Raw genomic sequence first — 27,500 nt, forward strand, 5'->3', positions numbered from 1 at the left:
GTCAACTACATGCAACACACAAAACTGAACCAAAGCTCAGCAACGGTAGCGTTTCCTAACACACACACACACACACACACACACACACACACACACACACACACACCTAGGGATACAAGCCTCATCCTCCGACCTCGTGAAAAAATTCAGTCAATACTTGACTTCAGGAATGAAAAAAATACTTGAACAGAAGTTGCACATTGAAGACCTCTGGTATATAATTCCATCAGGTCCAGCAGCTATTTTTGCGTTAACATGTTCAACGGCTTGCTTTACATCTTATTGCCAACTTCTTTGCTAACGCCGCACGTTCTGAACAAGTCAGACTACTGGGTTTTCCCCGCATAGAAATCGACTTTTGTTTCGCAGGAAACTGATTCTTGGGCGGGTATTGACGTGTGTACACGGATACTGGTGCTCACTACCATATAATTACATTTCTGAGAAAAAAGTTATATCTTTGAGTTCTGCAACAACTTGTGTACATCCTGTTTATCGACCGCTCTGTTGAAGCATTCTGAGAAAGTGTTCCGCCGTTCACCTAGTTTTGCAAAACTTGGTCAGTGTAGTCAACAAGATCTGCTCGGTCGCAGCACTTAGCTGTACACTCAGAATAGACTGAGGCTTTTCTCTGTTATCGCAAAATGCACAACGAAAAGTCATACAACACTTAAAAGAAAAGGAATATGCCAGAAACTTACGGAACTCGCATCTATAATGGTAGCTCTGTACATTTTTAACTGGAAGAAAAGCAACGAAGAAGTTATGTTTTTGACGTCACAGAGAAGTTTGTTGTGTGTGTGTGTGTGTGTGCGTGCGTGCGTGCGCGCGCGCGCGCGTGTGTGTGTGTGTGTGTGTGCGTGCGTCTCATCTTATTCTTGTTGGTGTGCTTCTCGGTCCATCCGCCCAACATTCATATCAAACACAAACTCTTATGGACGCAACATGTTTAAATGGCAAACAAACAAATTAAATCACACAGAAAACATCCAACAATAACGCAAAATAAAAAAATAATTCAAAGATTGAAACATGCATAATTTACAGCACTTCCAAGCCTCGGAATGGACAGGCAACTGTTAAACGCTGCCACGTGGTATGATAAAAGTCGTTGGAGGATATCATTATAGCCCAGCAGTCATGGTTTGTGCAAAGTAAAGGTAGACAAGACTCAGCCTGATCCTCTTAGTATATAATTGTATTGCTATGACGACAAAGCTAGATCTATTGCTTTTCGCACTTGCCATTATCACAGACCTGCCCATGAAATCATGCAAAGGTGATATTATCGCTGTAACTTTCTTTGCAATCAATCTAAAAAAAAGAAAACACAGATTACAAATCAATCAAACAAAAACAACATCAACAACAGCAGCAACAACAACAGCAGCAACAACAACAACCAAACAAACAAACACACAACAAACAAATTAAAAAGTAATCAAGTTGAATTGAAAGCACTGTTCAGAACATGGATAATAATAATAATAATAATAATAATAATGGACATTTATTAATCGCCCCTTCTCACAAGAGCTCACGGCGATTTACATATTAATTTTTGCCGTGTGAGATGGAATTTTTTTACACAATACATCACGCATTCACATCGGCCAGTAAATCTCAAGCCATTACGGCGAATATTTACTTTTTACGGCCTGTTATTCCAAGTCACACGGGTATTTGGTGGACAATTTTTATCTATGTACACATGTTCTTACAACCATAATAAAGCCATATGATGGGCAGTTTTCGTTGGTTGTTGTCGCGATAAGCCAACAGTCGTTTTTATGTGTGCAGAGCTAACGATGTAAAAAACCAAAAAAACAATCCTCACTGTTTATCATCTTATCGCTCTGGTGACAAAAACTAATATGTTCGGTTTTCCCACTCGAAATTATGAGAGAGAAGCTCAAGATTATTGAACACATGCAAATAAAGTCTCGATTCCAAGTCTATCTGAAAACATTTTGTCAAAACCTGACTAAATGTAAAAAAACACCAAAATCAAACGTACACGCTATATTTACAAAAAGAAATGCTATAATTGAAAGCGCTCTTGATAAAAAAAAAACATGCACTTACTTGACAGTGGTATTTCGTGCAGAATCGTTTTCAACAAAACAATGTACCATCTACAACCTCTTAGTCTGTTATCTTATCCCAGTCATTGCAAAACAACTATCACTGTCACTTTTCCCTACGTAAATGGTGACAGGTTTATCCACGATTCTCGTAAACATTCAAACATTTTACAAACTCTTCAGTCACAGTAAAACTCTTCATAAATATAAACACTGGGAAAGACAAGATTATGAGGATGAGCTTGATAAAAAATAACACAGAAACTATGACAAAAATTCAGGCAAAATCAACCAGAGTCATGTTTATTTCATGCAGTATAATGTCAGTTTGTCTTTGCTTTTTGTTGCAAATGCTTGTAAACAAGTTTGGAATAACTATGTGGAAACAATCTAGGGTAGTGTAAAAATGTCATGGTTATCGACACAATCAAAGCCTGACAACAATTTCCGATTCGATCAAGTGAGACAGATTGTGATTGGCTGGCTGTGAAGCCACGTGACCGTCGTTGTAAGACAGGTCGTGGTTGGCTGGCTGTGAGACCACATGACCGTAGCAGTTAGACAGGTCGTGGTTTGCTGACTGTGAGACCACATGACCGTTGCTGTGAGGAAGATCTTGGATTCCTTGTGTTTCCTCATTGGATGTGATGCTCTTGAGCGTCGACAATCCTGTCTCACTTCCTGCCTTTGCCTGGAAAAAATCATATGTTTGTTGCTTAGTTACCAAGCCACTCATTCTTATATTTCCAAACACACAATCTACGTAGCTATCTCTCTCTCTTCTTTTTCACCTTCTCTCTCTCAAACACACACACACACACACACACACACACACACGCACACACACACACCCACACACAAACACACTATCTCTCTTTATCTCTCTTTATCTCTCTCTCTCTCTCTCTCTCTCTCTCTCTCTCTCTCTCTCTCTCTCTCTCTCTCTCTCTCTCTCTCTCTCTTTGACACACGTGCACAGACTCGCATGATTATCGGTCCAATTGCACGAGAGACAAAGTCAAGTTTTCTGAGTATATAAACCAGCTTTATTTCAAGAGTAATCCAGGCAGCTATGTGTGTTCTGTCCTATCTTCGATATGCCATCTCAGCCAATCTTTTGCCTTCGTCTGATCCAACATCATCAAAGGCGAAAACGGTATCTTCATGGGTAAACACTGAAACATATAAACACAAGTGCTGACTTGTTTTTGGCTACGATAGTTATGCGCTCCCTATCAAACCACACAATAAACTTCAACTCAAACGGCCCATAAACACGAGAGATTTGAGTGCGGACAGAAGGAAAGAAATAAAGACAGACCGGAAAACAAACGGAGTGAAAGTTGTACACGCCACTATGGTTGTGTGAGTATGTATGCGTGTGTGTGTGTGTGTGTGTGTGTGTGTGTGTGTGTGTGTGTGTGTGTGTGTGTGTGTGTGTGGGGTGTGTGTGTGTGTGTGTGTGTGTGTGGTTAGACATCAGAACTGACACACACAAAAAACAAGCACTCATTCACCATTGCATTAATCACTGTGGATATTCACTACGAACACAATGCTTAATGTAATGAAACACATTCAACTCCGCTCGACTCTTTTACTTTTCTCCTGCACTTTTTAACCACCATCCAATTCATTGCTTGCGGAAAAAAACAACCCACAAAACACCCGAATAAGCTGTATTGAGCACTAAGCCAACTACCATCATTCTACACTTCTGATTACAAATCCCACTCACACGAATATGACCAGGTGAAAACTGGTTGTGTCTTCACATCGAACCAAATAGACGGTTACAATTGCAAGCACTACCCAGCCTTTCAACGGACTCCTATACCGGCACGGTTGGCCTAGTGGTAAGGCGTCCGCCCCGTGATCGGGAGGTCGTGGGTTCGAACCCCGGCAGGGTCATACCCAAGACTTTAAAATTGGCAATCTAGTGGCTGCTCCGCCTGGCGTCTGGCATTATGGGGTTAGTGCTAGGACTGGTTGGTCCGGTGTCAGAATAATGTGACTGGGTGAGACATGAAGCCTGTGCTGCGACTTCTGTCTTGTGTGTGGCGCACGTTATATGTCAAAGCAGCACCGCCCTGATATGGCCCTTCGTGGTCGGCTGGGCGTTAAGCAAACAAACAAACGGACTCCTCCTATTCTGTTTGTGCCTCTCAGTATAAAAAGACACTCGCGACCAACCGCATCTAATAACTAAACCTCACAAACATCCTCACATGATGAACCATGATGGGCATACATGTACATTTCCACCGCTTCGCCTTTTCCTCGGCCCAGAGACAACCACTTATTCAGAATCATCGTCATGATCAGACACAGAGGAAACATAAATAAACGTTTGCACAAATATGTGACGCAATTTCACCTGATTTTTTTTATCATTTAATTGTGACCACATCATGTTCAAGTGAGCGGGTGAGCATGGGAGAATGAGTGGGGCTTGACCAGAGTCATTGTAATGACTTCAGATTACTCCGGACCTCAGATTTCTCATTCGGCCTTGTTGATCCTGTATAAACTCCACACTGAAAAGCCCCCTCTCCCGCCCATAGTACTGATGATCGATAATTATCAGACACTTTACCTTCATGGGGTCAAACTCGTTTAACCTATTTGTTTTCATTTAAACTTGGAAATTTGCTTCATCCTAAAATCCTTTCCTACTCATTCTAGGGACGTAACCACTCGGTGCACGGTTTCGAAGAAATCCTAACTGTTTGACGTTGGTACAAGAAAAGGGGAAACAATAGATACACATACGCGTGTGTAGCACTGATCACTGTATGCGAATGATTGTGAGAACATTACAACTGCTTAATATTCAAAGCGTGAGGTGAGTGATTGGGTGTAGCTAGGTCACGACAGTCCCTTGACTGGCAGACATAAACAGATGAAAGGGGTCCATGGTGCGTGTATGCCGTGTGAGGAAACTTCACTGCTTAATATTCATAATGTGAGGATGGTGATTGGCTGCACCAAAGCAACAGAAACCCTTGATTGACAGACAAAAACAGATGAGAGGGGTTTATTCAAACGGGCTACTCGCCCATGACTACCAAAACAAACCATTGAAAATGAAAATGAAATGGGGAAAACACTTGAATTTCCTCACGTTTACTGATTTCCTCCATAACGGTTCCAGATACTCGACCTCGTGCCGCTGATTTCTGAAAATGCATACATTTTTCCCATTACCGCATATACATTAAACAGCAAATTCAAAATGTTGAACGACAATGATTCCGTGTGTCCCTTCTGTTATTTTTTATGTTAACATCTAGATTTATAAATGTTAAGCTAATGTATACCATTCGAGCATAAAACAAACAAAAAAATAGCAAAAAATCAAAAAGTATGTATAACAAAAAAAACCCACTTAAAAACTAAATAAACAACACTTCGTTAGGAAATCAGTGGCACTTTGTGATTTGGTTTTAGGTGTTTACTTTAGATTGAAACGTTTTTATTTTAAGACAGGTTCTTGTATTCAGCCTAGCGTTTCATGTAACACACAAAACAGAGCATATTTTGCTTAAAAATATATTTACAAATGGAATTGCTTATAACTAATACTAATTACGTTAAAAAATTAAAGTGAAAACTGCTACAGAAAGAACTGTAACTAGAACTGCGTGGAGGATAAAGAAATGAAGAGCAAAGAACAGAAATAAAGTGCATATTAAATGAAGGTGTTCAATTTGATGTTTTTGCCGTTCACATTAATTTGATATATACAAAAAAGTAAAGATACAAAACCTGTCACTATGTTTCATATGGAATACAAGATAATTATACAACAAAAAACATGAATTAAATAAAAAGTTCGCACAGCTGTAGGCTACATAGTAAAAGCATATGACGTAATAAGGAAAGGCAAAAAAAAGATAAGGCAAAAATGCAAGAGGGGAAACAACTAAGAAAAAGATAAACCCAAATTCAACCGCAAAACAAGCAGACAATAAATCCCACACCATTAAAGTTGAGATTTTTGTTTTACAAAAAGCAGAATCAGCACAAAAAATCCTTCTAATAAAAGCACCTAAGCCTTTGACTAGCTTGAATACTATTTTTGTTATACCTTTCCCTATTGTTTTTTTTTAATTTTTAAATTTTTAAATTTTTTTAATTCTTCATATTTGTTCTTTGTTTCATGTGTGTATTATAGTAGGGACTAGCTGTAAGAAAGGACCATATGGACCTAATGCTATCATCCCTCGGTAATAAAGTTTTCGAGTTCGAGTTCGAGTCTAAACAACATCATAATTATAGTGGGAGCAACCTTTAGAGATTTCAACAAATCTGAGAAAATCCAGTCTCAAAAGGAAAGGGGGGAGGCTTAAAACAGAGGCAAATTGACAGAAGTTAAAAAGAGAAACGCAGAGAATATGTTCTCAAAACTATGAGACATACAGGGAGGGGGGGGGGGCGGTATGAAAGGGGGTGTTACGCAATACAAGCGTACAATCAATATCATAGCCTTCACCAGAAGCATGCCTACGGAAAAGACTATGTTCTGAAATAACTCTGTCGGGCTTTTAATTGGTTGTGAACGAATGAATACTCCTGCCCCCCGCACCAAAACTCCACCCCCCCCCCCACTCCCTTGGTCTTTTTTGTCACGTGGGAAAGTTTGCCTCAATTAAAGCAAGTATGATAACTCTTTCACAACGAATACAAACATGACAGAGTTATTTCCGAACATCGTCTTTTTCCACATTGTTTCCACATTGTTTCCACATCCAAGGCGACTACAGCAAGAAAGCTTTTAGATTACAACAGTGGATTAATTGTCACCATTCATCACCTCAGTACAGCGCCGGTATTCGCGGTCCGTTCCTCAATATCTGGTCTCAATTTGTTTCTCGGGTTAAATCGCGAAGTTCACAGTTCACAAATGGTTTTGTGTGTTGTTGTTGTTGTTGTTGTTGTTGTTGTTATCGTTGCTGTCGTCGTTGATTTCGTTGTTTTTGTTCTTGTAATGGTTGTTGGCGGTGGTGGTTTTCTTGTTCTTCTTGTTCTTTGTTGTTGTTTTTCTTCTTGGTTTTCTTGTTCTTCTTTCACGCTGACAGTTTTGCTGACGATTTAATTAAGTTTAATGTTGTGAGTTACGTATTTTTCCGGACGGATTGAATGCCAAGACACAGCATCTTTCTTGCTGTTCGGTCAAGTGCCATAAACCATTAACCCACCATCTTTGCGCAGGAAAATCTTGGAAAACATTTGTCTTTGTTCCTTGTTGTTCTCTCCATCACACACACACACACACACACACACACATACAAACACACACACACACACACGCACACACACATACAAACACATACACACACACACTCACACACACACATACAAACACACACACACACACACATTAACACATACACACAAAGCCCCTTAGCATACACACAAACACACACCCCAACTAACCATATCTCTGATCCCCCCCCCCCCTCCCGAACACCTACTCGTCTTCACTCACACCCTCTCACGCACACACACAATAAAACTCAGCACTCATTTGCATATTCTCCTTCCAGAATACACACCTGTTTGTGCGGCACCCCACAGTAGCATCGTTCTCTACAGGAGAGCGGCAGACAGGGCAGTAGTTTGCTGACCAATGGACAGATCAGACGAGGATCCAGGCTACTGGGGTCAGTTGCACCTGCAGTTGATGATTTGTATTAAATTGAATTGAATTGAAATTTATTGTACAATGGACTAAGATTTCAGCCTATGCCTTTTCTTACAATAATTATGTCTTTAAGACCCACAGACACACAATAATAAAAATTAAAAAAACTTAAAAACGAAAGAGGTGTGGAAAAAATAAACATATGATGATGACAATAATGATGATGATGATGATGATGATGATGAAGATGCATGAAGAGCATATCGTCAGTGGCCTTCGAAGACCTCGTAACTTACATTTTCCCGATTTTCGGATTTTTGCATGGTTCCGTCCCTTGATTTTTTTCCTATCATCTGTGAAAAGCTTGTAACTCTATCTATTTTGCAAAGGTCTTTTTCCCCTGATTTTAAAAACCTCGTATTGCCGTTGGGTGTTGAGACATTAGCGACATTAGCGGGAAAACCTCGTACTGTCTGTTTGAATCCCTGCGAGTCTGTTGAAAACCTCGTAATTGTTCCTTAAATTCAAAACAAAAAAGTGAAAACCTCGTATCTACACGTTTTGATCTAAACTCGTCAAAATTTTGTATTTGTCTAGAAACGACCAGGAATCATTAATCGAGTTGTTACCTATGCTTTATAACAAACACGAATCTGGTGAAGAGGAATTTGAATTTTTAAAACACTCTTTTGTCATTATCTCAGAACTATGATTTTGAAGATACGAGGTCTTCGAAGGCCACTGACGATATACATAATTATTGTTATTCACATATAAAAGAAAGTCGGTGAGCAATCTCAACAAGAGTAGCAGAGTACCATCGATTCAATCTTACCAAGGCAGTAAGTGTTCTAGTACAGAATCTAACAATAATAGACAGGCAGGCAGTCAACCAGACAGATAAACAAGTCGCGTGAAGCGATATCAAAACATTTAGTCAAGATCAATGAGGGTGTGACAGTGCTGCCTCAACTTTCACAAAAAGCCGAATATGACGTCATCAAAGACATCTATCGAAAAATGAAAACAAAACGTCCGGGGAACTTTAATGTGAAGTTTCATGAAGATCGGTCCACTAGTTTTCTTGGAATCGCTTTTCACACACACACACACACACACACACACACACACACACACACACACACACACACACACACACACACACACACACACACACACACACACACACACACACACATATACATACATACACACACCACGACCCTCGTTTCGATTCCCAGTCTATGTTACAACATTTAGTCAAAATTTGACTAAATGTAAATACAACCTTACCTGTAATAAAACTAACGAGAAGCCCCACACCCCAGACGATAATCATGCCGAGACCAGTGTACCACATGTAGGACATCCTGTACAGTGGCTCCAGCATTCTGCAACAGCATCACTTTTGTTCTAGAAATCATCCTGGCTGTTGGCTCACGTTGACAGACATGTCCAAAAGATGACACTCAACATGAGCCGGAGCTAAAGGACACATTGTTTGCTGTGAAATAAAGCCCTTGGACGTGCGCTCGGGTGCGTGTTGCTGTCATTTGCCAGTGATTACGGGAGTCAACCCTTGCGCTCCTAGGAATGATCTGAGTCCTATGGACTTGCAGCGGACTACTTGTCCTAGGATAGTCTGTCACAGCTTGCATTTAGGGGTAGGACTTTGCTTTCTGGGTGACATCTTTTCTTTATTAGGGGAAGTGCCCCGCATATGGACCACTTTTTGTTTCACGCTGATATGAGTAACTATTTATATATAAAGCTTGTTTTCTCGCGAAAAACAAAAAAATTGTGCTTCACAGTTGCTCTCTTTTCTGTTAACCGGAACCGAAGACCCAATTAGGGCTATTTTTCTTTGATGGACGTTCAGCAAAAATAATCATCCTTATTAGGAGCCTGGGCACCTAATAGGGACCAAACAAGAGGCCATCACGAATCATTGTAAAAAGCACAATATGCGTGTTTTTAGATTGTATTGTATTGTATTGTATTGTATTGCATTGTATGGTATGAAATGGTATGGTAGGGTAGGGTAGGGTAGGGTAGGGTAGGGTAGGGTAGGGTAGTGTAGGGTAGGGTAGGGTATGGTATGGTATGGTATGGTATGGTATCGTTTTGTATTGTAGTGTAGTGTAGAGTAGTGTAGTGTAGTGTAGCGTGGCGTGGCGTAGTGTAGTGTAGTGTTGTGTGGTGTGGCGTGGCGTAGTGTAGTGTGGTGTAGTGTAGTGTAGTGTAGTGTAGTGTAGTGTAGTGTAGTGTAGTGCAAAGCATCATACCCTGCTTCAGATTCAGCAATGTCCCCAGCCACAGTTGTGTTGACTGCCAGTATGGCGGTGGCGTTGAGCGAGCTGACCGTCGTAGTGGACACGCCCATGGCTGTCCAGTTGCAGGCGACGGTGGAGGTGGGGTTCATAGGTGTGGTCACTTGGTTGAGGAGCGCCCCTAGTCCAATCCACAGCAAGACGGCAAGGGAGACGATCTCGCCAACTACCGCGCCCTGTCGAGGCACCAAAGATCACACACACACACACAGACACAGACACAGACACAGACAGACACAGAGACACGCACACACACACACACACACACACACACGTACGCACGCATACACACACACACACCACACACACATACACACACACGCACGTACACACGCACGTACACACACACAGACACACATACATACACACACACACACACACACACACACACACACACACACACACACATCAATCAATCAATCAATATGAGGCTTATATCGCGCGTATTCCGTGGGTACAGTTCTAAGCGCAGGGATTTTTTTTAAATTTTTATTTTATACAATTTATATCGCGCACATATTCAAGGCGCAGGGATTTATTTATGCCGTGTGAGATGGAATTTTTTTTACACAATACATCACGCATTCACATCGGCCAGCAGATCGCAGCCATTTTGGCGCATATCCTACTTTTCACGGCCTATTATTCCAAGTCACACGGGTATTTTGGTGGACATTTTTATCTATGCCTATACAATTTTGCCAGGAAAGACCCTTTTGTCAATCGTGGGATCTTTAACGTGCACACCCCAATGTAATGTACACGAAGGGACCTCGGTTTTTCGTCTCATCCGAAAGACTAGCACTTGGACCCACCACCTAGGTTAGGAAAGGGGGGAGAAAATTGCTAACGCCCTGACCCAGGGTCGAACTCGCAACCTCTCGCTTCCGATCGCAAGTGCTTTACCACTCGGCCACACACACCATAATGTTATGCTAATAGCAACGACTCCGTAAAATATTGCCCAAAAAACGCACGCTCATTATTGCAGCCGTTGCTTGCAATATTCATCTTCAAGTTTAGTGTCCATGCACTGTTCTGCCAAGATGTGAAACCAGAGTGCGTTTGGGAAAATAACAGATCATCAAAAGCTCGGTGAACACTGAACAATGAGCACAACGTACCCAAGCGTTTGCCCAGGGGAAGAACATGCCCAGTGTGAAGACACCAAGAACAGGTCCATTCAGAATTCCGAAAACCACATAAAGTGCCTGAAAAAAACACCGGGAAAATTCCACAAAAAAATCCAAAAAAAGACACACCAAAAACCATGAAACGTCACAATCAATTTAACATTACAATCTTAATCTTGATATTTGTTGTCTTACAAAACTTTCATCCTGCCAAAATATCATGGGAAAAAACTATTATTGATCTAAAACCCTAAACCAGGTAACATCACTATCAAATCACTTTTACAATCTCAATCTTTACATTTGTTGACTTTCAAAGCCTGTATATTACCGAATGGAGCTTTTATCTCCATAAAGTAAATACATTGAAACTTTTCATTCGTCCGATTTTTCTTTTTTATCAACTGCAAAAGCAAAGATTTTTTTTCAGACAGAAATATGCTTACCTGCAGTATGCCTCCTAGTTGGGAAACCACCCAAGCTAAACCCACAGCCCCAAGTCCATAGCCTGCAACTGCACGCAAAAGAGGTTGAAACAAAGATCTTGACGCTGCTGGAATAAGTAGTGAGTTTTGTTTTATTTATTTATTTTTTTGCAGGGCGGGGTGATAGCTCAGTCGGTGGCTTTGACATAAGTTTGTCTCTATCATGTATATTATATATAGCCGTTGGTTTTGAATCCCGTGTTCGAGGGATTATTTTCCTCTGTGTCGGAACACCGATGTGCGCGCATGAAATAACTGTTCATGTTTTTTGTTTATTCTTTACATCAATTTTAGTTCTTTGAAACATGTAACAGATTACAGAGATGATCAAGGGAAACTACTGTAATGTTCAATTCCATCAAGTTGTTTGAAGTATTAACATTACCAGCTATTGTTTTCAGCGTAAGAATAAGGGCCAATATTTGACGAGAACAAGTATAATACGTCGAGTCAAAGACTTTCACGCAACTTTGACTATGGTTGAGAGAGAATTAACATGTCGAGGCCAAAAAAGTTGAGACCAAAAATGTCGAGGCCTTTTATCAAGAGATGACAACTACTGGTCGACCGAGACAAAAGATTGGGGACTGAAAATGTCGCACTCGACCTCCTGTCACCCTCGATATTTTGGCTCCCGACCAAATGTCCTCGACATTTAGTGCCACGACGTTTTGACTCTGGAGCTTGTGTCGCACACTAACCGAGCAGTTTCGAGACGACAGTAGACTTGAACTCAGAGCTCGACTTCCAGCCAGATCCCTCCAGTATGTCGCGAAACGTGACAGCCGATAGGGCGTTCAGTCCCGAAGACAAGGAACTGCACACACATAGAACGATGGTCAAGCAATCAAGCAACCAAGTAATCAACCGACAAACAAACCATGGCCAAGGTGCACGAAGCGGAACTGGGTGCCACCCCAAATAGGTGGCGGAACAAGCCGCGGGGTCCGACTGGTTGAAATCACAACAAATCTCAGTTTCAACCAATCAGACCCCGCGATTAGTTCCCATCCATTTGGGTGGCACCCAGTTTCGCTTCGTGCACCTCGGCCAGGACTCCAGATGGTCGGAGTAAGGACGAGCAAACGAAGGCTTTGAACGCCTGAAAGTTTTGCCTTGAGTCCTCAAACGCAGTATTTTGGATACCGGCTCGACCGTTCAAACATTACAAACCAGAAGGGCCCTTGTTGAATAGCAATTTTTTGTTTGTAAGATATTGTTTAAAAGCTTATTTTTTTGGTTTAAAGCACAAAATGTCTCGCCGCAAGATTGTATCATTTATATGTTGTTTTTTCACTTATGATCACCTCTATAAGCTTATAGCTGTTGTGACTTCTAGATATTCTCATTATGTATTGTACCAAGTAATTGTTGAATAAAACCCTGTTTAAACCAACTAGCAAGTCCGAAGTTGAACGATACGTTGCGCTTAGCTGTTGTTGCTTCTAAATATTCTCATTATGTACGTATTGTACCAAGTAATTAGGACGGGCGCAGTGGAGTAGTGGATAATTAAGACATCGGCCTCCTCATCGGACGGTCGTGAGTTCAAATCCCGGCCGCGGCAGCCTGGGGGGTTAAGGGTGGCTATTTTTCTGATCTCCCAGGTCAACTTACGTTCAAACCTGCTAGTGCCTTATCCCTCTGCGTGTTTACACGCAAGCACAAGACCAAATGCGCACGGAAAAGATCCTGTAATCCATATCAGAATTCGGTGGGTCATAGAAACACGAAAATGCCAAGCACGCATCCCCCGAAAGCGGCGTATGGCGGTGTAAAAACGTTCATACACGTGAAAACCCATTCGTGAAAAAAAACACAGCCAATGAACGCAGATGAAGAACAAGAAGAACAATTAATAAAACACGATTTCAACCAACTAGCGAGTCCAAGGTGAAGTAGACGTCGCTTACCTGAGACTGCCGCTGACCACGGCGGACACAAAGATGCCGGGCAGACCGTCCAGTGACCCCAGTGTGTCCATCACGTACAGTGGAACAAGCTGCACGTGCAATCGCAAATACTTCCTCGTCATTGTTGTACAAAGATCAAACGAGTGAATCTGGGCCCTCGTCCTTACACATCTATGCATGATTGAACAAGTAGAGTCCACAGTCAAGGGAAAACCAGTGCCTGGCCTGTCTAAAAACACCTCCCGCTGGAGGGATTTTGCAGCCAGCGCAGTGAAGATGAAGAGGGATTTTTTTTCTCTGCGCGTGCGCCAGCAAGCAGGATGTCCCAGAACTGTACAGTGGGGTCAGGTGTGACGCTTTATAATCTCACCGCCCTCTTGGTCTTGTCAAATTACGTACACTATCATATGTAAAAGCCTGGTCAGATTGGAGACGGTAAGCCGACATGTTTACAGAGGAAGGAATGTGCACTTGAATTACAGATGCTGTTACCTGATCAGATTGGAGACGGTAAGCCGACATGTTTACAGGGGAAGGAATGTGCACTTGAATTACAGATGCAGTTACCTGATCAGATTTGAGACGGTAAGCCGACATGTTTACATGGGAAGGTATGTGCACTTGAATTACAGATGCTGTTACCTGATCAGATTGGAGACGGTAAGCCGACATGTTTACAGGGGAAGGTATGTGCACTTGAATTACAGATGCAGTTACCTGATCAGATTGGAGACGGTAAGCCGACATGTTTACAGGGGAAGGAATGTGCACTTGAATTACAGATACAGTTACCTGATCAGATTGGAGACGGTAAGCCGACATGTTTACAGGGGAAGGAATGAGCACTTGAATTACAGATGCTTTTACCTGATCAGATTGGAGACGGTAAGACGACATGTTTACAGGGGAAGGTATGTGCACTTGAATTACAGATGCAGTTACCTGATCAGATTTGAGACGGTAAGACGACATGTTTACAGGGGAAGGTATGTGCACTTGAATTACAGATGCAGTTACCTGATCAGATTTGAGACGGTAAGCCGACATGTTTAATCAATCAATCAATCAATGAGTCTTATATCGCGCATATTCCGTGGGTACAGTTCTAGGCGCTCTGCAGTGATGCCGTGTGAGATGAAATTTTATACGGCCAGTAGATTGCAGCCATTTCGGCGCATATTTGCCTTTCACGGCCTATTATTCCAAGTCACACGGGTATAGGTAGACAATTATTAACTGTGCCTAAGCAATTTTGCCAGGAAAGACCCTTTTGTCAATCGTGGGATCTTTAACGTGCACACCCAATGTAGTGTACACGGGGGGAGGTTCGGACACCGAAGAGAGTCTGCACACAAAATTGACTCTGTGAAATAAATTTCCGCCGAACCTGGGATCGAACTCACGCTGACAGCGGCCAACTGAATACAAATCCAGCGCGCTACCAACTGAGCTATATCCCCGCGGAAGGAATGTGCACTTGAATTACAGATGCAGTTACCTGATCAGATTTGAGACGGTAAGCCGACATGTTTACATGGGAAGGTATGTGCACTTGAATTACAGATGCTGTTACCTGATCAGATTTGAGACGGTAAGCCGACATGTTTACAGGGGAAGGAATGAGCACTTGAATTACAGATGCTTTTACCTGATCAGATTGGAGACGGTAAGACGACATGTTTACAGGGGAAGGAATGTGCACTTGAATTACAGATGCTGTTACCTGATCAGATTGGAGACGGTAAGCCGACATGTTTACAGGGGAAGGAATGTGCACTTGAATTACAGATGCTGTTACCTGATCAGATTTGAGACGGTAAGCCGACATGTTTACAGGGGAAGGAATGTGCACTTGAATTACAGATGCTGTTACCTGATCAGATTTGAGACGGTAAGCCGACATGTTTACAGGGGAAGGAATGTGCACTTGAATTACAGATGCTGTTACCTGATCAGATTTGAGACGGTAAGCCGACATGTTTACAGGGGAAGGAATGTGTACTTGAATTACAGATGCTGTTACCTGATCAGATTTGAGACGGTAAGCCGACATGTTTACAGGGGAAGGAATGTGCACTTGAATTACAGATGCAGTTACCTGATCAGATTTGAGACGGTAAGCCGACATGTTTACATGGGAAGGTATGTGCACTTGAATTACAGATGCTGTTACCTGATCAGATTGGAGACGGTAAGCCGACATGTTTACAGGGGAAGGTATGTGCACTTGAATTACAGATGCTGTTACCTGATCAGATTTGAGACGGTAAGCCGACATGTTTACAGGGGAAGGAATGTGCACTTGAATTACAGATGCTGTTACCTGATCAGATTGGAGACGGTAAGCCGACATGTTTACAGGGGAAGGAATGAGCACTTGAATTACAGATGCTTTTACCTGATCAGATTGGAGACGGTAAGACGACATGTTTACAGGGGATGGAATGTGCACTTGAATTACAGATGCTGTTACCTGATCAGATTTGAGACGGTAAGCCGACATGTTTACAGGGGAAGGAATGTGCACTTGAATTACAGATGCAGTTAAATCAGATTTGAGACGGTAAGCCGACATGTTCACAGGGGAAGGAATGTGCACTTGAATTACAGATGCAGTTAAATCAGATTTGAGACGGTAAGCCGACATGTTTACAGGGGAAGGAATGTGCACTTGAATTACAGATGCAGTTAAATCAGATTTGAGACGGTAAGCCGACATGTTCACAGGGGAAGGAATGTGCACTTGAATTACAGATGCAGTTAAATCAGATTTGAGACGGTAAGCCGACATGTTTACAGGGGAAGGAATGTGCACTTGAATTACAGATGCAGTTAAATCAGATTTGAGACGGTAAGCCGACATGTTTACAGGGGAAGGAATGTGCACTTGAATTACAGATGCTGTTACCTGATCAGATTTGAGACGGTAAGCCGACATGTTTACAGGGGAAGGAATGTGCACTTGAATTACAGATGCTGTTACCTGATCAGATTTGAGACGGTAAGCCGACATGTTTACAGGGGAAGGAATGTACACTTCATAACTCATAACTCATAACATTTTATTGATCCGACAAAGGAAATTAAATTGGTCATCAGCACATATAGGTCATTAATTAATAAATATAAAAGAATAAGAGAAGAAAATTCATAAAACCCATGATAACAAAAAAATATCTAAAGTAATATATGTACAACTACAATACCCTTTTTACTTGCACACTTGACACACCGACACACCAACACACATGCATACATACCTACATACATACCTACATACATACATACATACATACATACATACATACATACATACATACATTCCATGTTAAAGTGTAGTTAAGAACATCACAATAATTATATCATTGTTTGGATTAACAGATAAGTTTTTATGTAAATAATGATAACAACAATCCATAATTAACGCTATTGAATTACAGATGCAGTTACCTGATCAGATTGGAGACGGTAAGCCGACATGTTTACAGGGGAAGGAATGTGCACTTGAATTACAGATGCAGTTAAATCAGATTGGAGACGGTAAGCCGACATGTTTACAGGGGAAGGAATGTGCACTTGAATTACAGATGCTGTTACCTGATCAGATTTGAGACGGTAAGCCGACATGTTTACAGGGGAAGGAATGTGCACTTGAATTACAGATGCTGTTACCTGATCAGATTTGAGACGGTAAGCCGACATGTTTACAGGGGAAGGAATGTGCACTTGAATTACAGATGCTGTTACCTGATCAGATTTGAGACGGTAAGCCGACATGTTTACAGGGGAAGGAATGTGCACTTGAATTACAGATGCTGTTACCTGATCAGATTGGAGACGGTAAGCCGACATGTTTACAGGGGAAGGAATGTGTACTTGAATTACAGATGCTGTTACCTGATCAGATTGGAGACGGTAAGCCGACATGTTTACAGGGGAAGGAATGTGCACTTGAATTACAGATGCTGTTGCCTGATCAGATTGGAGACGGTAAGCCGACATGTTTACAGGGGAAGGAATGTGCACTTGAATTACAGATGCTGTTACCTGATCAGATTTGAGACGGTAAGCCGACATGTTTACAGGGGAAGGAATGTGCACTTGAATTACAGATGCTGTTGCCTGATCAGATTGGAGACGGTAAGCCGACATGTTTACAGGGGAAGGAATGTGCACTTGAATTACAGATGCTGTTACCTGATCAGATTGGAGACGGTAAGCCGACATGTTTACAGGGGAAGGTATGTGCACTTGAATTACAGATGCTGTTACCTGATCAGATTTGAGACGGTAAGCCGACATGTTTACAGGGGAAGGAATGTGCACTTGAATTACAGATGCTGTTACCTGATCAGATTGGAGATGGTAAGCCGACATGTTTACAGGGGAAGGAATGTGCACTTGAATTACAGATGCTGTTACCTGATCAGATTGGAGACGGTAAGCCGACATGTTTACAGGGGAAGGAATGTGCACTTGAATTACAGATGCTGTTACCTGATCAGATTGGAGACGGTAAGCCGACATGTTTACAGGGGAAGGAATGTGCACTTGAATTACAGATGCTGTTACCTGATCAGATTGGAGACGGTAAGCCGACATGTTTACAGGGGAAGGAATGTGCACTTGAATTACAGATGCTGTTACCTGATCAGATTGGAGACGGTAAGCCGACATGTTTACAGGGGAAGGAATGTGCACTTGAATTACAGATGCTGTTACCTGATCAGATTGGAGACGGTAAGCCGACATGTTTACAGGGGAAGGAATGTGCACTTGAATTACAGATGCTGTTACCTGATCAGATTTGAGACGGTAAGCCGACATGTTTACAGGGGAAGGAATGTGCACTTGAATTACAGATGCTGTTGCCTGATCAGATTGGAGACGGTAAGCCGACATGTTTACAGGGGAAGGAATGTGCACTTGAATTACAGATGCTGTTACCTGATCAGATTGGAGACGGTAAGCCGACATGTTTACAGGGGAAGGAATGTGCACTTGAATTACAGATGCTGTTACCTGATCAGATTGGAGACGGTAAGCCGACATGTTTACAGAGGAAGGAATGTGCACTTGAATTACAGATGCTGTTACCTGATCAGATTGGAGACGGTAAGCCGACATGTTTACAGGGGATGGAATGTGCACTTGAATTACAGATGCTGTTACCTGATCAGATTTGAGACGGTAAGCCGACATGTTTACAGGGGAAGGAATGTGCACTTGAATTACAGATGCTGTTGCCTGGTCAGATTGGAGACGGTAAGCCGACATGTTTACAGAGGAAGGAATGTGCACTTGAATTACAGATGCTGTTACCTGATCAGATTGGAGACGGTAAGCCGACATGTTTACAGGGGAAGGAATGTGCACTTGAATTACAGATGCTGTTACCTGATCAGATTGGAGACGGTAAGCCGACATGTTTACAGGGGAAGGAATGTGCACTTGAATTACAGATGCAGTTACCTGATCAGATTGGAGACGGTAAGCCGACATGTTTACAGGGGATGGAATGTGCACTTGAATTACAGATGCTGTTACCTGATCAGATTTGAGACGGTAAGCCGACATGTTTACAGGGGAAGGAATGTGCACTTGAATTACAGATGCAGTTAAATCAGATTTGAGACGGTAAGCCGACATGTTCACAGGGGAAGGAATGTGCACTTGAATTACAGATGCAGTTAAATCAGATTTGAGACGGTAAGCCGACATGTTTACAGGGGAAGGAATGTGCACTTGAATTACAGATGCAGTTAAATCAGATTTGAGACGGTAAGCCGACATGTTCACAGGGGAAGGAATGTGCACTTGAATTACAGATGCAGTTAAATCAGATTTGAGACGGTAAGCCGACATGTTTACAGGGGAAGGAATGTGCACTTGAATTACAGATGCAGTTAAATCAGATTTGAGACGGTAAGCCGACATGTTTACAGGGGAAGGAATGTGCACTTGAATTACAGATGCTGTTACCTGATCAGATTTGAGACGGTAAGCCGACATGTTTACAGGGGAAGGAATGTGCACTTGAATTACAGATGCTGTTACCTGATCAGATTTGAGACGGTAAGCCGACATGTTTACAGGGGAAGGAATGTACACTTCATAACTCATAACTCATAACATTTTATTGATCCGACAAAGGAAATTAAATTGGTCATCAGCACATATAGGTCATTAATTAATAATTATAAAAGAATAAGAGAAGAAAATTCATAAAACCCATGATAACAAAAAAATATCTAAAGTAATATATGTACAACTACAATACCCTTTTTACTTGCACACTTGACACACCGACACACCAACACACATGCATACATACCTACATACATACCTACATACATACATACATACATACATACATACATACATACATTCCATGTTAAAGTGTAGTTAAGAACATCACAATAATTATATCATTGTTTGGATTAACAGATAAGTTTTTATGTAAATAATGATAACAACAATCCATAATTAACGCTATTGAATTACAGATGCAGTTACCTGATCAGATTGGAGACGGTAAGCCGACATGTTTACAGGGGAAGGAATGTGCACTTGAATTACAGATGCAGTTAAATCAGATTGGAGACGGTAAGCCGACATGTTTACAGGGGAAGGAATGTGCACTTGAATTACAGATGCTGTTACCTGATCAGATTTGAGACGGTAAGCCGACATGTTTACAGGGGAAGGAATGTGCACTTGAATTACAGATGCTGTTACCTGATCAGATTTGAGACGGTAAGCCGACATGTTTACAGGGGAAGGAATGTGCACTTGAATTACAGATGCTGTTACCTGATCAGATTGGAGACGGTAAGCCGACATGTTTACAGGGGAAGGAATGTGTACTTGAATTACAGATGCTGTTACCTGATCAGATTTGAGACGGTAAGCCGACATGTTTACAGGGGAAGGAATGTGCACTTGAATTACAGATGCTGTTACCTGATCAGATTTGAGACGGTAAGCCGACATGTTTACAGGGGAAGGAATGTGCACTTGAATTACAGATGCTGTTACCTGATCAGATTGGAGACGGTAAGCCGACATGTTTACAGGGGAAGGAATGTGTACTTGAATTACAGATGCTTTTACCTGATCAGATTGGAGACGGTAAGACGACATGTTTACAGGGGAAGGTATGTGCACTTGAATTACAGATGCTGTTGCCTGGTCAGATTGGAGACGGTAAGCCGACATGTTTACAGAGGAAGGAATGTGCACTTGAATTACAGATGCTGTTACCTGATCAGATTTGAGACGGTAAGCCGACATGTTTACAGGGGAAGGAATGTGCACTTGAATTACAGATGCTGTTGCCTGATCAGATTGGAGACGGTAAGCCGACATGTTTACAGGGGAAGGAATGTGCACTTGAATTACAGATGCTGTTACCTGATCAGATTGGAGACGGTAAGCCGACATGTTTACAGGGGAAGGTATGTGCACTTGAATTACAGATGCTGTTACCTGATCAGATTTGAGACGGTAAGCCGACATGTTTACAGGGGAAGGAATGTGCACTTGAATTACAGATGCTGTTACCTGATCAGATTGGAGATGGTAAGCCGACATGTTTACAGGGGAAGGAATGTGCACTTGAATTACAGATGCTGTTACCTGATCAGATTGGAGACGGTAAGCCGACATGTTTACAGGGGAAGGAATGTGCACTTGAATTACAGATGCTGTTACCTGATCAGATTGGAGACGGTAAGCCGACATGTTTACAGGGGAAGGTATGTGCACTTGAATTACAGATGCTGTTACCTGATCAGATTGGAGACGGTAAGCCGACATGTTTACAGAGGAAGGAATGTGCACTTGAATTACAGATGCTGTTACCTGATCAGATTGGAGACGGTAAGCCGACATGTTTACAGAGGAAGGAATGTGCACTTGAATTACAGATGCTGTTACCTGATCAGATTGGAGACGGTAAGCCGACATGTTTACAGGGGAAGGAATGTGCACTTGAATTACAGATGCAGTTACCTGATCAGATTTGAGACGGTAAGCCGACATGTTTACATGGGAAGGTATGTGCACTTGAATTACAGATGCTGTTACCTGATCAGATTGGAGACGGTAAGCCGACATGTTTACAGGGGAAGGTATGTGCACTTGAATTACAGATGCTGTTACCTGATCAGATTGGAGACGGTAAGCCGACATGTTTACAGGGGAAGGTATGTGCACTTGAATTACAGATGCAGTTACCTGATCAGATTGGAGACGGTAAGCCGACATGTTTACAGGGGAAGGAATGAGCACTTGAATTACAGATGCTTTTACCTGATCAGATTGGAGACGGTAAGACGACATGTTTACAGGGGAAGGTATGTGCACTTGAATTACAGATGCAGTTACCTGATCAAATTTGGAGATGAGGCCAAACTTGATAGGGTCGCAGTCGGAGTAGAAGACGAACATGATGACCCCGAGCAGACAAGACAGACTGACGATCACCATCAGCCCTGGCAGACTCACCAGCATGGCCCTGAGAGAGTCGAGCGTTGGAGATCAATCAATCAATAAAAATAACATTATTTTCTCAAACCGGCACAGAAATAACAGTGGTTGCGTATGGACATGAAGACGAACAAAACACTATACAACATTCTTAATTTCAAAAAGTCATACACTAACTAATTCAACTCTTATTGATCAAACACAAAAGAGTCAGTACAAAAACACACATTATCATCGCTCTTAACAATCTACAATTACCACGTAAGACGAGTAATCATCTCAAGTGTAGCAGTTGTATGAATGCAATGAAACATTATTGTACAAACAAACACATAGTGAAACACCAACGGTAAAGAGGAGCTTACAGCTTGGCTTTGCTGACGGAGGGGCAAGACAGACATCTCTGAACCTGAGCCTGGTTGACTCCGTACAATGCCAGCCAGAAACAGCCCGCTCCTAGCACCATGGACCAGACTGAGTGGCGGGTCTTGGGATCCACGCTGAAACTGTAGCATGGACACTGTTACATATTGTGTTCACTGTTACACATCGTGCACACTGTTACACATCGTGCACACTGTTATACAATATATGATGTTCAATGTAACATATTGTACAGTGCGTACGTGAGAGAGATCACCAATTTGATAACTAAACTATATATTCACACGTGCATATATCAGGTGAGTGAGGTCAAGAGGTCGAACTATTACCCGGACATAATTATGCACATTCTAGCGGTGACCTTACAAGTAATTTTCACACATGCCACGGTCGTGGGGGAAATATATGTTGTTGTTTTCTGCGTGATTCTTTTTGTTGTTGTTGCTTAGGCAAATGCCACCCCTATTGTCTTTATTCATTATGCTCAAATGTAACTGTTTCAATGTTCAAAGTAAACCGTCTTAATGTTAACAAAGGCGAACCACTTCGAAGTACTTTTTGTTTGTGTGCCAATGCGGATGTGCCAAGTCGAGTGAAATGATTAAAAGCTCTTAGCTGAGTTCATTCTGAGAGACGGAGCTCTCAGAAAGTTGGAGATAAAAGACACAAAAGTACAAAACGTACGATAAATAGATTACTACATGGCTTGCTGCTTGGGCGGGGAAATAGCTCAGTCGGTAGCGGCGCTGGCTTCAAAACCAGTCGCTATCGGCGTGGGTTCGATCCCCACGTTCGGCGAGGGATTTATTTCCCAGAGTCAACTGTGTGCAGACTCTCCTCGGTGGCCGAACAACCCCGTGTGCACGCATGCGCACGATAAAGTAAAAGTGGGTAGCGCCGTATACTGTATGGCAGCTCGCTTTCCCCAGGGAGAAAGCAGCCCGAATTTCCATGAGGGTAACCTCACAGGACTATATACAATCTTATGCTTATCCTTATCCTGTGATGCGAGGTTAACAATTGTGTGTTTTTTCTTCATATATTGAAAAGCTAGCTTTTCTTCGCATTTTAACATTATTCAGAAGAAAACACACACACACACACACACACACACACACACACACACGCACGCACATACGCACGCACGCACGCACGCACACACACACACACACACACACACACACACAGGGTCTTAAAAGGGAGGGGGGTCTTGAGAGGGTGGTTTCAATGTATTTCACAGGGTACAGAAGAGCAATAGCCGATATCGCCACAGGAGTCAACAGGCGCTGTTAAAAAGATGTTCAGGACTTTCAATATACAGTCTAACCTGTCCTGGCGACCTCCTCTCGGTAACGACCACCTGCCAATTTCTTTATGGACAGGTTCGACTATAAAATATATATACACGAGGTATACATAGTTTTAACAATATGTTACGGTGTTTTGGAGAAAAAAAAGGAATATGAGTCGCACAAACACTATCGCCGGAAGATGAACATTTACAGATTTTACATTTTCTGCTATTTGGACTCGAGTCAAATCTATGAAAATATCGAAACTAAGAGCAACCCAACACCAAAACAAAACAAAACCGTGTGTGTGTGTGTGTCCTTACAACTCCGTATTCTTGTGCATTGTTTCTGTACATTCTGTATTGAGTGAGTTGAATTGTCAGTAACCTTGTTGGTAGAACCCTGTGCGATTACAATTTTCAAAAGTAGGACAGATAACATGATTGTTATTAAACATTCTTTCTCTCTAGTTTATCAAGATAACTGAAAAACTCATTTTGTCAAAACAGTCCAAATGAAACCTATACACACCCCTATACCGGGGGTGTAAACATATATATCCTTTATTTTCGTGCGCTGTAGCAAGTAGTTTTTTTTAGTACGGGGCAAGCAGGGACGGGTACGAGGACGTACATCCACTGTGTTTGTTTGTAAGGGAGGGATACGCATGAACGGCCAAGCGGCCTTGACTCGACAAAATGGCTGAGTGCTTGCTGCTTTGAATGATGTTAAAGTGCAGTGTTGTTCCCAGTGGGTTCTCACTATACTGACGACAGGGTGGGCTTTTTCAACGACATTTTACTGCCACGTAAAGTGAGAATTCTATGTGTTAGCCGGTTAAAGCAACAGCATAAAATACCCAGATATAGTTATAAATACTTAGTACTGCCTTACTTATACTGGAATATCCGTAGACATGAAACACTGACAACTTGATCACGTGGCAAATCTAATGAAGAAAACAAGTAAGCAAATAAAGTACAAACGAACAAAGTTGACATACCCTCAATATTGTTGGATTGGATTGGATTGGATTGGATAAGATTTATAGTCCAGTGAGGTTACCCTCATGGAAATTCGGGCTGCTTTCTCACTGGGGAAAGCGAGCTGCCATACAATATACGGCGCTACCCATATTTTTTGTTTTTTTGTTCCTGCATGCGTGTATTCATGTTTCCTGAGACTTAATGCCGTGTGAGATGGAATTTGTTTTACTTAATTCCAAGTCCCACGGGTATTTGATGGACATTTTTATCTATGCCTGTACAATTTTGCCAGGAAAGACCCTTTTGTCAATCGTGGGATCTTTAACGTGCACACCCCAATGTAGTGTACACGAAGGGACCTCGGTTTTTCGTCTCATCCGAAAGACTAGCACTTGAACCCACCACCTAGGTTAGGAAAGGGGGGAGAAAATTGCGGCCTGACCCAGGCCTGAACACGCAACCTCTCGCTTCCGAGCGCAAGTGCGTTACCACTCGGCCACCCAGACAGACATAAAAAATAGCACACACGGAGAAGGTTCACTTGCACTAAAATGGCGGGGAGGGGGGATCGTTTTTGTGTGTGTATGTGTCCCTTCAATCTGTTTAACTATTCGGGAAAAGGGAAGACCTTCGATCAAGCTTTCTTTGAACGAGCGGGGGTGTGCGTCATCCTGAACTCGGGTAAAATGAGTTACTTCCCTTCGGGTCTCATTTATCCCTGACAGGATGCCTTTGTTTTCCTTCTCTGGAGAGGAAATCGATTTTTTACATATTTACAGCTTTTCGTAAAGTGTTATTGATATAAGCAGATTCGCGATCGTCGATAACGATTTTTCATGGTGTTGTGTAATTTTTAGATTACAAAGGAATTGATATGTAAGACAGTTCCAAGCGAGCTATCTTTCGCGTGTGTATTTACTGTGCAAACAACTCTAAATATGGCAAAAGTGTCACGTGATAATCAACTTTGGCTACGAAGCAGACGACACTTTTTTCCGTAACCAGTTGGGAGTTATGCAACTATATCACAGTCTCCTTCCCACAGCAGTCTCAACATTTCGACTTGTTTTAACCTTAGAACGATGTCTTTATCATAACTGTGAAGAACAGAACGGAGATCAATGTCGAAGTCGGCCAATCTGCAATCACTTTCGTCTCAGTTCGTCTATTCTCAGAAACATTAGCGAAAAACATGGGAGATAACTCTGTATTCTTATTTTGATAGATTCCGCGCAGTAATTATGCATCCGGTCAGAGAGATATGCCGGCGATACGGCATGGACCGATGATGATCAGAATGGGGTGTGTGTGTGTGTGTGTGTGTGTGAAGAAGAGTATGGACAGTTATATTGCCATATCAACAACGCATGCAAGACAGACAAAAGTATGGTTACCTTATGAAGTCAAAAGTAATTATTTTGCTCTCGCAAGAAAATGAAAAGGGTCTTACTCGTCAAAGAGAATCCTTGATCTGTTGTCAGCGATGTCCCAGATCCGCGTGATACCTCCCTGAACGGTGATACCTCTGATGATGATGGCTAGCAGACCTGCCACGATCACACCTGCCTGGAATGTGTCTGTCCATAGGACTGCCTTCATACCTCCCTGTTACAGAGTGTTACACAGTGTAACACAGCTATATATTTAACTGATGTTAATGGTTAGGAATCCCACTGTTACACGACACTTGAGATTGACGAAGTTCTGAAATGTCGTATAGTTGTGTTCTTTTATTCTACGTGGCCCGTCTTCACAGCAGCAGACAAAAACTCGTCAAATTGAGTTCGAGGATTTATTTAGCATTCCATACATACAACTGCACATCGTAGCAGAACTCAAAGTAGAAGCTTTTTAACATACAAATCGCGCTGGCCTATAATTATAGTAAATACTCAATCTCGAGAATATTCCAGACCGAACATGATACAACTAAAATTAGATGAACTGTCCATGGACTAGAATAGTGACATTCTCTGTGACGTACATCAAAAGTGCCGACGCCCTTAATCCGAGCGAACGCCACGAACCCACGACTCAAAACAACGTGGTAAACAACTTGTTTTGACAGGACTAGAAAGTTCACCTGCATTCTCGTCCAAACATAAATATTGTGTTTTCAAAATATAATATCGGTACTTTCCCACAAAGTACACATATAAGTCAACTACATGCAGCACACAAAACTGAACCAAAGTTCAGCAACGGCAGCGTTTCCTAACACCCACTAAGATCACTCCTGCCTGCAATGTGTAACACACACACACACACGCACGCACGCACGCACGCACACACACACACACACACACACACACACACACACACACACCCACACACACACACACACACACACACACACATACAAACCCCGCACCAGTGTAGTGTAGAAAGTAACAACGACTCCCATTCCCGCCACACAACCCCACAAGTTTATTCCTGTCACTGAAACAAATGAACACATGAGCAAATTAGTTGATACAACAGGTAATAGATAAATAAATAAATAGATCCGTAAGTTAATTCTTTTTAAAGCATAATACTTGCATAAACTAAACTTTGGTTTTAATTTACCCCAATAATTCTCATAACTGTCTAAGTCTTTTTAATTCATCATCAAGCCTCTATACTATGTGTGTGTGTGTGGGTGTGTGTGTGTGTGTGTGTGTGTGTGTGTGTGTGTGTGTGTGTGTATGTGTGTGTGTGTGTGTGTGTGTGTGTGTGTGTGTGCGAGCGCACGTCCGTACACGCCTGCGTAATTG

At 42.1% G+C, this 27,500-nt stretch overlaps 1 protein-coding gene across 7 annotated transcripts in view; it reads right to left on the reverse strand.

Moving 5' to 3' along the window:
* Positions 1 to 932: 932 nt before the first annotated feature.
* The window catches only part of LOC138956764 (sodium-coupled monocarboxylate transporter 1-like), a 30,273-nt gene continuing 3,705 nt past the window's right edge, over positions 933 to 27,500 (reverse strand). For 4 of the 7 annotated variants that reach the window (XM_070328032.1, XM_070328031.1, XM_070328030.1 and 1 more), the window contains exons 5-16: positions 27,116 to 27,183; positions 26,195 to 26,349; positions 22,448 to 22,588; positions 21,981 to 22,110; positions 13,593 to 13,681; positions 12,381 to 12,496; positions 11,641 to 11,708; positions 11,186 to 11,272; positions 10,017 to 10,237; positions 9,025 to 9,122; positions 7,643 to 7,761; positions 933 to 2,775 (exon numbers count right to left, since the gene is read on the reverse strand). In XM_070328032.1, the coding sequence (XP_070184133.1) occupies positions 2,512 to 2,775; positions 7,643 to 7,761; positions 9,025 to 9,122; positions 10,017 to 10,237; positions 11,186 to 11,272; positions 11,641 to 11,708; positions 12,381 to 12,496; positions 13,593 to 13,681; positions 21,981 to 22,110; positions 22,448 to 22,588; positions 26,195 to 26,349; positions 27,116 to 27,183 (1,556 nt within the window). In that variant the 3' untranslated portion in view covers positions 933 to 2,511. Of the gene's footprint in view, positions 2,776 to 2,846; positions 3,260 to 5,208; positions 5,264 to 6,900; positions 7,171 to 7,642; positions 7,762 to 9,024; positions 9,123 to 10,016; positions 10,238 to 11,185; positions 11,273 to 11,640; positions 11,709 to 12,380; positions 12,497 to 13,592; positions 13,682 to 21,980; positions 22,111 to 22,447; positions 22,589 to 26,194; positions 26,350 to 27,115; positions 27,184 to 27,500 lie in introns of those variants that run through there. The other 3 variants (XR_011452790.1, XM_070328033.1, XM_070328034.1) reach the window with 3 other exon arrangements.

Source organism: Littorina saxatilis, unplaced genomic scaffold, assembly GCF_037325665.1.
Source record: "Littorina saxatilis isolate snail1 unplaced genomic scaffold, US_GU_Lsax_2.0 scaffold_826, whole genome shotgun sequence".
Lineage (NCBI taxonomy): Eukaryota > Metazoa > Mollusca > Gastropoda > Littorinimorpha > Littorinidae > Littorina > Littorina saxatilis.